The sequence below is a fragment of the Neolamprologus multifasciatus genome, chromosome 14 (genome assembly GCF_963576455.1).
Source record: "Neolamprologus multifasciatus chromosome 14, fNeoMul1.2, whole genome shotgun sequence".
Classification (NCBI taxonomy): domain Eukaryota; kingdom Metazoa; phylum Chordata; class Actinopteri; order Cichliformes; family Cichlidae; genus Neolamprologus; species Neolamprologus multifasciatus.
Window position 1 is genome coordinate 15,748,425 of NC_140452.1, and position 11,851 is coordinate 15,760,275.

Genomic DNA, 11,851 nt, shown 5'->3' on the forward strand with positions numbered 1-11,851 from the left:
GTTATTTAGCGATATTTTTTCAAAACTGCACGTTTAGACGGGATTTTTTTAAGAAGAAAACCCAAAAAAGCTCAGTTTTGTATGTGTGGACGTAGCCTTAGACGCTCCTGAGAATACTGCAGCCAAGGTTTTTGTGCTGAGCATTGATCCATTGAACTAAAACATCAGTGATTGCTAACACCAGGTCCTGTGTTTGTTTTTCCTTTTGCAGACACACACATTATCTGCCTTTGATAATGTCCTCTTTCTGCTATGCCCAGTGGAGCCACAGTACATTTGATTTAAAACGTGTAAAGTTTACTTCCAGTACTGGAAACATTTAGTGGCTTTGCTCTCCTTTTTTCCATTCCTGCTCTTGTCTCTGCAAAGTAAAATTTTGGCAACTTTCTCATCCTGGCCACATTGCTAATATAATCACATGTAATAATACATTTAGCTGATAAAAAAGTGTTAAATTTAGGTAGGAAATGTTTCTTGAAGATTAACAGAATTTCTTTTGTTAGTTCACTAACTTTGTTATCCTCATTGTTTTATCATTTATATGTGGATCTGTTGTGCTTTGGATTTGCATTTCTTGCTGTTACTTGTAGGAATCTTGGTGAGTTTCTGTTCACAGTGAGTGGACACAGTGAGTCTGTGTAATTATCAGGGAAGGGGGCTGTTTTCCTTTTCTGCCTTCAAGTGCCAGGCAACCTCACTGTCCTTCACATTCCCCAGTTTCGGTCATGTGACCAGAGTTTGGCTAGAGCCAGCAGAGCATGACCAGAAACACTCACAGACTGCCCTTTCTTCTTTTTCCCCATTCATCCAGGTTTATAGTATTATTTTGAATTAGTTTTTTGAGTTAATCACTAGTTTTATAAAGTTTCTGTGTTTTAATTCACCAGCTGGGAGTAGGGCTCTTGGTAGGACTTTATATTTTGCAGAGTAAATAAAGAATTGATTTTGTAATAAGTATTATTTTAAGCTGATACTTGACTCCTTTTATACTTCTTGTCAAAAATAATTCTCCTTCAAATGAAAATGATTAATTTTATTTAACTTCTTTCCATTCGCTACAAGTGTGGTACCTGATCTTAGAATGGTTTAAAGTGCACCTGTGTGTAAATCACCAATTAACAGCAGCCAAACATGCTCAAGGCTCCTAGACCAGTCACTGGAACAACACAGGGGAAATGGTGCTCAGTGGTAAACAACTTTAGATGATGATCCTCTGTCACATGTCTGAGAAAAGAGCTCATTTGTTTTATTTATTTGATATTTATTTCATTTAAAACTTTAAAAAGTTTAAAGACAATTTCTTGTAAATGTCTGAAACTTTAATATTTTAGCCATTTGAGAGGGATGTGTTTGGATGTCCACATCTATTATAATGCACTTATACAAAAAGTTAATCTCAATTAGTTTAAAAGAAATTTTAATTTAAATGAGCTCTAACCTGTGGTTACTGGGATCGTGACCAGATGTCAAGCAGCTCCTTGTCCATTGTTGAACGTGATAGGACTAAGAGACAGCAGTCGGTAACATGATACAGCACCAAGGGACCTCTTTCATATTTACTGTGAGATATTCATACATTTTTAACATTCCTGCCTTCCTCAGATGTGTCTGCATGCATTTTGAAACTACACAGAAAAGGATGTCTGTCATTGCATGGAAATTCTAGGTGGTAGGAGTTTTTTTAAGCTAAGATATCTATGTGCTCCTTTGCTGCATGTTTTTATTAAATAAAGAGACAAAATGAAAAACTAGGTAGTAGAAGATTGAGGAGAAGTTAAAGTTTTACTGCATTTGGTGAACACTTTTAAATCTTGTTTTTACTTTCATTTAGTGTTATACGTGCATTTTTATTTTGTTTTGTAGTATTTATTTTGATTTCAGTTGATTTTACTTCATGAAAGACGTTGTTTTATTTAATTATTCAAGCTATTAGCTGTAGTTAACTTGTCTTAGGTGCTGTACCAAAGATATTTCTTTACATCCTGTTAAGTGACCTATAGTAAAGGTGTGTGTTGTTAATGGGTGCTACCTGCAAACAGGTGTAGCAACAAGAAATAAAAGAAATGCAACTTGCCTGGAATGACTCCACTGTTTTGTGCTCACATTCTCACCTCTGCCAGTTAACTGATCCTGTGGCTAATTGTTTAGAGCTTATGTGGTAAAGCTGCCAGCTGGAGGTAATTTATATCTCAGGATTGAATATCAGGGTTACTCTCATGAACACACCTGAACAGAACACACACCATCCCTTTTGTTACTGGTTTACTGACTCATGCAAGAGTCTGTATGCTGTTAAAAGATTAACAAAAGCATTTTTTATGTTCTTGATGAAAACATTTTTTTTTAAAAAGAAAGGGTAAAATCTTAAAAAGGTCAGTTTTATTTAGAAAAAAAGAGCCATTGAAAAATACATATTCATCATGTAATACCGCATGATTAGCTCAGTTACAAGTTGCCTCAGGAACCCATGTTCTTTATTCTCAGTACACACTGTGGACACTGTGTGTCCTGCAGCCTCCAGTCTCTCAGCAGACTTTCACCCTTTCCACAATGTAAAAGAAACTCCACTTAATGCATGTTAACATTTGTCTTGGCTGGTACAGGTCATTATTGATATTATTTCTACAGCATTTACCTCTGTGTGCTATTCAACACACCAAATCTTTCAATTTTCTACAGAGGGATGCTTCAGTATGAATGTGGCAGTGGTGACTTGTGGGGAAAAAACTTTCTTTGTAAACATGTAAAAAAGTTGGTACCATATAAAATGTAACAGTAACAATAAAATGAACAATATTAATCTGAAAAGGATGAAGTACTAAGATATGCACAGACATGTCTCTTTCATCCTTTTTCAGTCTCTTGAAAAGCAAAAGGTCCATCACAAAAATACTTACTATTACAGGCAAAATCAAATGCATCCTTCATTGAACAGTTCTCATTTTTTATGAGCTCTTCGTCTAAAGACAATCTCACTTTGATGGGGTGAGCAAGTTCAAGATTGAGTACTGTTTTTTTTTTGGTTTTTTTTTGGTTCATACATAGTCTTTCCTTTCTAAACCTGGTCCACCGACAGACCCGATGGGGCAGAATAAGCCATTCGTGAAGGGTTGTATCGTGTCTCACGAGGTGGACAGGAGAAACAGAGCAGTCCACCGCCCAGAATCAGGAGTGCAGCGGCTCCCCAGCCAATATACATTGCAGCCCCCAGCTCCCTCCGCTGAGCATCAGTGAGTAACGGATTGTAGAAATCCCTGATTATGGTGTTCGCGAGACCAGGAGAACAGGAATGAGCTGCATGTACACCGGATACAATGAAGAAGACTCCAGAGATGATCATCACTTTGGCCCTTGGATGCCTCGTCTTCAATGCAGTTGGTGCACTTGGCCCCAGCAATAGCAATGAGCAAAGCCAGGATTGCTAACAGGATGGAGATGACTGTGAGAGCTCGGGCAGCTTGAAGATCTTGGGAGAGGGCGAGCATAGAGTCATACACCTTACACTGCATCTGTCCAGTGGCTCTGGACCACGCAAGTCATCCACAGGCCCTCCCAGATGATCTGAGCTGTCACAATGTTGCTGCCACATGAAGGCTTGTCACCCTCCACATCGGGAGGGCACAAGACACAATGGCAATAAGCCATCCTAAAATGCAGAGGGAAATGCCAATCAACTCCAGCCCTATAGACATGCTGAGGGTCCTTTTTCCTTTTCCTGCTGAAGGTATGTCACACCTGAGGTAAGATCCCAGAAAAGAAATCTAATACAGGAGAAGAGCAAGAAATGACCCAGGTATGGTTAATTTCAGGCCTCGCATTGGTGTGTGATGATCTTTCACCTCGACTTCACTAGAGCTGATTTTATAAGGCTGGTCAGGTGCAGGGGAGGAGTCTGTGATGAGCTGACATCACTAAAAGGGGAGGAATTACCTGGACACTCAAGTCTTTCTGCTACTCGGCTTACATGGCCAACTTCACAATGGGCCTGACCACAAAGAGGTCTTTTACAGCTAAAAGGGTTGTATGTTTAATGTATAAGAGTATGGGAAAGAAAAAAGATCTTTGTTGTCAAGCAAACTTATTAAAAAAAAGAATATAAATGGAATTTTACCTTCTCAGGAAACGTTTATATAATGAAATTTTGTGAAATCAGTGAAAACTTTCCCTTCACTTTGCAGCTGCTCATAATGCTGATAAACCTTTAGCCCAGCCTTCCCTCTGTGAGATCATGTTGCTTCTTTTGAAATGCCTGATAAATGAAGAATTCTGGTCTCACTACTTCCAAAACAAACTGTTACTCTCCTGATAATCACTGCAAAAGCCCTTGCTTCTCCTAAGCGAGGCAGTAAAGATTCTCTGCAGCTTTCCGAGAGCACAGACTACCTCAGTTGAAGTTAAATCCTTACACATACAAAGAGTAGAGTTATGAGGCTGGCTTTCACCTGGCAGTCCTGTGAACCTTTATGAGTCTTAATCAATCCATCTGTCTGTAGAATGTCCTTGAATTTCGTTTCGTCCAAGACTGTCTCCCTAAGAATGCCCCCATCCCCCAGCACTCTGTAACCCAGGAGTAAAATGGGTTCATTGTTTGGAGTGAGAGTTCAGATAGTTGACTGTGTGTAAGATGACAAAGTAGCGGTTCTTGTTATCACAGAGCCTGCAGACATATGGGAGACAGGGAGATGAATAAGTGCTGTGACAGAGACTCTGAGTTGTCTAATGAATGGCTGAGTGTGCAAAATTAATGACATTGTTCTTCTTTACACCCCTACAATTCTGACAGATTCTACTTTTGAATGTGTCGTTCTAAATTAGTACATTCTCATTTTAGTATGAACAGTAGAGTATAATTGACCAGTCTACCATCAAACAGAGACTTGGTTAATTTTATATCATTACCATTCATTTATATAACTGCTGTGTAATAGAGCAGTGCTTCTCAGCCAATGATGGAAGCAACTAGATTTTGAAAAAGTCAAAACATACATTACTTTGTTGGTGCTATAAAATATTATTAATGTGTGTATTTTGCATGGTTTTTCTCAAATGTTGATATACCAGATAGCTCACTCTCAAAAAAGTAAAAAGGAAGAAAAAGCTTCTTTTGGGTGTTCGCTTATTCACATTCACTTATTTTTTATTTATTTTATTTTACACTGCATACCCTCTGACAGTAACATTCATCCAAAGATCATCGTACACCTCGGATTTCTTTAAAAAACAAACAAACACTGACATCGATTATTTTGATTGACATTTAATTTCATGTATTTGTTGCTTACACTCTTTTTTTCCTGCCCTTTATAATTTTTAATTAAAGATTTTTCCAATCACTTAAAACAGTCATAGTCACACAATGATTATTTTTTACATACAAGATCCTTTATAGACAGATAAATAGATTATCTTGAAGCCTTAGCAATCAGTCATTTTCAACAGTGAGGGCTCATTGTCAACAGTCAAAATGATCACAAGAGGTTTGTTTAAAAAAGGCGTAAAAACATGTAAACCAAGAAAACATTCCAGAGAAACAGATTTTAAAAAGCATATAGATAGATACAGATAGAACACAATGACACCTTATTCTAATCAAATCATTTATTTGTATTTAAAAATGCGTAATCAACACTAATTAAACATATAAATGAATAAACTCTCTAAATTTGGACTGCAAATAATAGAACTTTAAAGTTGTTTATCTCCAACAGCAACATGTCTGCACTCAAAATGTAGGACATGACAATATACCAAGACAGAATATGGAATTTCCTTCTGAACATGAAAGCAGAGCGATACCAATTTCGAAGAAATGGCTCTTCTCCTCGACCATGATGGCAAAGATGTGATAAAAGAGCAGATGTTTTTTTCAGACGTAGTCTTTTCTGTCATAGTCACTGGGGATGACGGACTTAGGTTGAGCGTATACCGTTGATGGAGGCCCATACTTTTTCTGAGGCTTCTGGGGCCGGCTGCACAAGAGGATGGCCCCTCCTATGAGAAGAAAAGCAGCTGCTGCCCAGCCCAGGTACAAAGCTGCACCGAAGTCTTTCTTCTCCCCCAATCCCGTTGAATTGTGGAAGTCCATCATGATATTATGGGCAAACCATGACACGGGTATCATCTGGCTCAGAGATGCCAGGATAAAGTTCACACCAGCAACAATCATCACTTGAGCCTTGGTTGCCTTTTCATCCACACAGTTGGTACACTTTGCTCCCACAAAAGCTGCAAAAAGCCCCACTATTCCCAAAAAAATAGAGAGGATAGTAAGGGCACGCGCGGCCTGAAGCTCAGGACTTAGATCCAACATGGAGTAATGAATTTTACACCCCATGTAACCCGTGCTCTGGATTCGGCACTCCATCCAGATGCCCTCCCAGCTCGTCTCAGTAGTGATGATATTACTTTGAATAAAAGCTGTTACTTTCCACATGGGCAAAACGCAAGACGCAATGGCAAAGATCCATCCAAGGAAAGCCAGGGCCACTCCAAGAATCTCTAATCCCATTGAAGGCATGTCTGCACTGTGTGTAAATACGAAGTGTCCACTGTCAAATGTCAAGTGTCAGATGTCCTCAGAGTAGTTTGAAGAGATCTGAGTGATTTATTGAGATTATTGCTGATAAGAGAACAGATTGTTTTGAATAGGTGGAGTCACATGGATATTGATTGGAGGAGTTCAAATAGTTAACTGCCCCACCTCATTTGTACTGCCAGAAACAGCCGACTCAGCTTAATGATTCAACTTTCACAGCCTTAGCAGCTCTCCCACCTGTTTGGGTGAGGGGAGAGTAAACAGTAGCTTTATCTCTCAAGTCTACAGTAGTTAAAGAATAACAGAAAAAGTAAAGATCGAAGGATGAATGCTTGAAAGTCGAGTACAACTTCAGCAATAATATCATTGTAGTAGTGTGTGGCAAATGAGTCAGAAAGAGTTAAAAATTCTTATTAATAATGCAAGTTGCACAAATGGGCTGTGAATGGCATTAGTACTTTATTACACCTTATTTGGATAAACAGTAGTCACTGAACCCCGAACATGATGGAAGTGGTGAAAAGCATATGGGGGGGAAGTTCTCTGGAAACCAGTGGGAGTTCTCTGATTATGTGAAGGTTGTATTTGTATATATGTGAAAGCCTCTGCATACCTCTGATAAATTTGATCCCAAGAACTTTCATCCCAAGTTCTATGGAAAGCTTTCACAATTCCACCTAAAAATGTTTCAACTTTAAAAGTTTAGAGATATAAATGTTTTGGAAAAAGTGTTTTCATCTGGCCATAAAAAAGACAAGGCCTAGGTTTCTTTCTCTGCTTTTTATAGAAATATCATTTAAAAAATGTCTTTTTAAGACAGGTGATTGATAAGAATGCTGTTCGAGTTATTTTTCTCTTAGTGTAAAGCACACACTGAGTTACTCAAGCAGCCTCAATTTAGAAAGCTTAAATTATTAGATATTATGTCATCATATTAGGGTGTGTAATGTGCTGATACGTACTGCTAAAAACAGCTTCACTCCATCTGTTTAAATGACTAATCTGTCCTTCTGGGAAGTTCTTGACTAACACTACTTGTGGAACTGCAATGCAACACAAAACCCCTCTAACGTAATACAGTGTGCAGTGAATATATTAATTTCGTGAAACTCTTTTAGGAACATCTGTATTTCTCTCAGTACACAGATGTGCTTGAAAATAGAAGAACACACTATATAATAGGCCAGTGTGTTGGAAAATGCATAAATAGTCTGTTTAGGTGTTGTGGGTGGTGGAATGGGATTATCAGTGTCCTTTTTCTGAAAATCATTGCATCATTTATTTCAACTCTTATTTCAGGGTGCTGTGGAGAAAAACTTACACTTTGGCCTCAAAGATTAGCAGAGCTTCCTCATCATCACTAACACAAACTGCACGGCATCATTTTCACTTTGTAAACCATTTTACTAACATAAACATTATTGACATGATTGTTGGAACCACAGCAGTCAAACGCATGGCCTTCAGACACTGAATGAACGATGCTTGAATGCTTGTGCTTAAATCAAACATTATTCAAGAAATGTATATTTTTCTTGAAGTTGTTGAGGCAAGCCTTGGCCCATCAGAAAAAGAACAGTAAAAATATAAAAAAGCTTAACATATTTAGCCTGAGTCAATCTCTGCTGGGAAATGATTCACTCATATTTTGTCCACACCTCATTTAACCAACAACAACATCATTTTTTCTCTCTTGCATCTGCAGTTTCTTTGAAATGGGAGCTGGCTTGTACTAATATGTTTTCCATCACTTCTGACTAGCACCCGATTGCACTGTTGGCTGGAATGACACATTTTTGTAAGCAGCTCTGTGGCCACTGAAAAGGAATTTCTAGTATATTTAGAAGCTCGTAAATATACTTTACTGTATACTAATAAATATATGTAACTTCATATCTAATGCTTAAGTTAAGAACACATGAAATGTTTTCTAATTTGTGTTTCTTCTGGATTTTTAGCTCTTCTTGTTTGTCGAATGGATTAAATCACATGGTTGGTTGACCTTAAAATGAAGCAAGGTCGACTATTTTTCTGTCTATATTGTTAAAGTGTACTATTTAAGCATAATTTCTTTCATAGTAAATCTTTTTTATATAGTGTTTCTTTTTTTAAAAAAGAAAAAAAGAATTGACATACCCTTTTAAACATTCAAACTATATTTTGAGTCTGTGAATCCAATGCCAAACAGAAGTGCACAGCAATTAGTTGCAAACTAGCTGATCAATAGAGTCTTTGTGGCTCAGTTGTGACTCTGCACAGGTTACATCCCCTGCAGATGGAGACTGTTATCTCCGACTCAATTTTCACTTTGCAAATGGAGGGCAGGCTACAAAAAGAAAGGGAGCACTCTTCTAGAAAACAAGCCATCTATTGTTAGTTTCTTCCATCTACATTTGAAATAAAATATCTAAAGCTGGAATGCCCCTGAACTGCACTTCTTGGTCCAAACATGGCTGAACTCTATAGCCAGTATATGTCCCTGCCTCTGCACACCAACAAACCTTTTGGAATAAAAGCACAGCACAAAGTGCATATCCACTATAAAGAAAAGCTGATAACAAACCAGTTACTGAAAAAAGTTTTACTTTTCAACTGAAGTTGTGAAACTTCCTCTTGTCAGAATTTACTTGCAAGTACATTGTGTGAAGATTTCTAAAGGTTAGAAACATCTTGATTTCAGCTTTTTGAGGAAAAAAAAATGTGTTCATACTTGCAAAAGAAACAAAAAAATGCACATCATTTAAAAAAAATGTTCACGACTAAAACATGAAACATGGATCGGTCAGTTAAACATTGAAGCTAGCACCAAACATGCGTCTACTAACCACAAATTTATAATGCAGTTCATCATGTCACACCAGTCATACATAGTCGCTTCTGGTGTATCCATTGACTGATTTGGTTTTTACAGCTGAGTAGTCAATGCGGGAAGGTGCAGAACCACCAACCACTTGTGCCGTGGTTGATCTGCGAGGGCAGGAGCAGCAGAGCAGGGCTCCCCCTAGAATCAGCAGGCAGGAAGCAGCCCAACCAAAGTACAGAGCATTACCAAACCTCCCTCTTCCCTGTCTCCTCCAGCATGGGGTCATAGAAGCCCAGGACAATGGCGTGAGCCGTCCAGGACACAAGCCAGCAGAAGCAGCAAGTCCAGCCACCACAAATGCACCCCAGCAGCCACCATGAGGCGAGGTTTACTGCTCACATCCCGGCTACAGTTGGTGCACTTGGCACCAGCCACTGACAAATGATGCCCACAATGCAAAGAACCAGAGAGATGATGACCAAGGCACGAGCTGCTTTGCAGGTCAACTGGAAGCCCCAGCATGGAGTCATGCACCTTGCAGTGCATCTGCCCTGTGCTCTGTACAGAACAGTTCATCCACAAGCCTTCCCAGATAACCTGAGAGATGACAATGTTCTGGCCGATGTAGGCAGTCACTCTCCACATAGGCAGGCCACAGGTCACCATTACTCCCAGCCAGCCAGCCACAGCCAGAATGATCCCGAGGATCTCCAACCGGTAAGAATACATAGTTGGATGAGGAAGGAGCTGAACAAATTCTGTTTCAGTGCGCTGTGAGATGGGAGGGCTTCTGTGTCGGTGAGCTCAACCCTCTTGAGATGAAGGTGACATTGGATCTCTGTGGCTCAAAGGCCTGCGCAAGGCTTTTAGCGAGAGAGGAAGAGAGAGGGAGAAAGAGATTCTACCTTCTTTATTCAGCTTAGATGACTGAAGGTGGAGTCAGCTTAAGGTGGCATCATTTTTACCTCCAAACTAAACCTGGGTTTCTGGAGACATCAAAGTTTCTTTAAAATCTGATACAAAGGAAGTCTTGTAATATGAGACAACCACAAAAATACATATTATTGTTAATAGAATAGTCCAATGCCTGAAATGTACATGAACCCAGGGGAGTGTTAGTTTATAGTAAAATGCTGTAGATTTTTTTCTGAAAAACAGTTTTATCTATTTTTACACCAATTAAACATTTACATTTATTTACTGAGATGCATAAACTGAATCGAGTAAAGATACTTTTAAGTGTTTTGGAGTTTGTTTGTTTTTTTTAAACTGGATACACAGTATTTTAGTCCATGTGTGCATATTTCTGTGACATGTGACAGAATGATGAAAAACGCTGAATCATTCCCTGAATGAGACCCATGAAGAAAAAAAGAGGAACAATGCCAGCCTTGTTTTTTGGTGGCCAGTCACACAATCCCTTATAGCACCGAAAATACCTACTGGCCAAAAAAAGAAAAAGAAACAGGCATCTAATGAGTCCTCAGAAAATAAAAAAATACAAATCAAGGTGTAGTAATGCCCAGATATTTTCCCATTCAAAAATTATTCACTCACAGCTGTTATGTCTTTTTTTCTTTGGTACTGTCTGTCCCTGCAAATTACTTTGGTCAAAGGACTGGAAAATAACAGTTAGGAATATCTTCTAAAAAAAGTCTTCACATCTTCTTGAGAATAGGGGCTTGGCTAATAAGTGAATAAATGTCATTAAAGGCTATCCACTAATATACAGAGGTCACATCGGGTCAGTGATTGGCTACAACAGCATTAAAAGGATTTGTTTATCAGCACTAATTAGATTGACCAGTGCTCAGAACAAAGAGTCCAAAGAACTCACTGAAGATTTAAGCAGGAGAAACATAGGTTTACACAAGTTGGGAGGGTCTCTTGGAGCTATTTCTAAATAACTGCAGATCTGAAAATCTTTGGTTCAAATAATTTTACATGAATACAAATTATTCAGACGTGTCACTCAAACTCTTACCCTCAGATGAAAGAAATTTGTTAGGTTGCTCAGGAACAAGAAGTAACTGCCAAGACTCAGGCCTGCCATGAACAGTAAACTACTGGAATGTCAGATCTCAACCTTATTGAAAATTTGTGTACTTTGCTTAAACGTTAGGCCTATGCCAGGAAACGGACCCATTTAAATTCAAATATCCAGAAAGAATTATCCCCAGAAGCTTGTTGATGGCTACCAAAAGCATGTGGTTGAGGTGCAATTTAACTAAATTTAAACTAAAATGAATAGGGAGTATAAGTCAGTAAAGATGTATGCTATGCAACCATTCCACCCTGAAAAAGAACAATTCAAAGAAATCATTAAGAGGCCAAAATCTCCTTGAAATTCTTGTGCATCATTACTGTCTGAAAACGTCTGGCCACAATTGTAAGCTGGAGTAGTAATAGTTCTGCAACCACACCTTCATCATCATGACACATGCCTGCCAGCAGTCTGTTAAATATACTGAATAGTACTCCCTTTGTTGCCAAATAAGTATTAATAATGTGAC

At 38.6% G+C, this 11,851-nt stretch overlaps 1 protein-coding gene and 2 pseudogenes across 1 annotated transcript; all 3 read right to left on the reverse strand.

Moving 5' to 3' along the window:
* Positions 1–1,827: 1,827 nt before the first annotated feature.
* On the reverse strand, positions 1,828–4,797 carry LOC146503774 (claudin-3-like; annotated as a pseudogene).
* Positions 4,798–5,039: 242 nt separating this feature from the next.
* Positions 5,040–6,808, reverse strand: LOC146503775 (claudin-4-like). The gene has a single exon (XM_085130824.1). It carries the CDS (start codon positions 6,515–6,517, stop codon positions 5,867–5,869), a length of 651 nt encoding a protein of 216 aa, XP_084986950.1. The 5' UTR covers positions 6,518–6,808; the 3' UTR covers positions 5,040–5,866.
* A 1,866-nt stretch (positions 6,809–8,674) lies between these two features.
* Positions 8,675–11,799, reverse strand: LOC146503776 (claudin-4-like; annotated as a pseudogene).
* Positions 11,800–11,851: the final 52 nt, after the last annotated feature.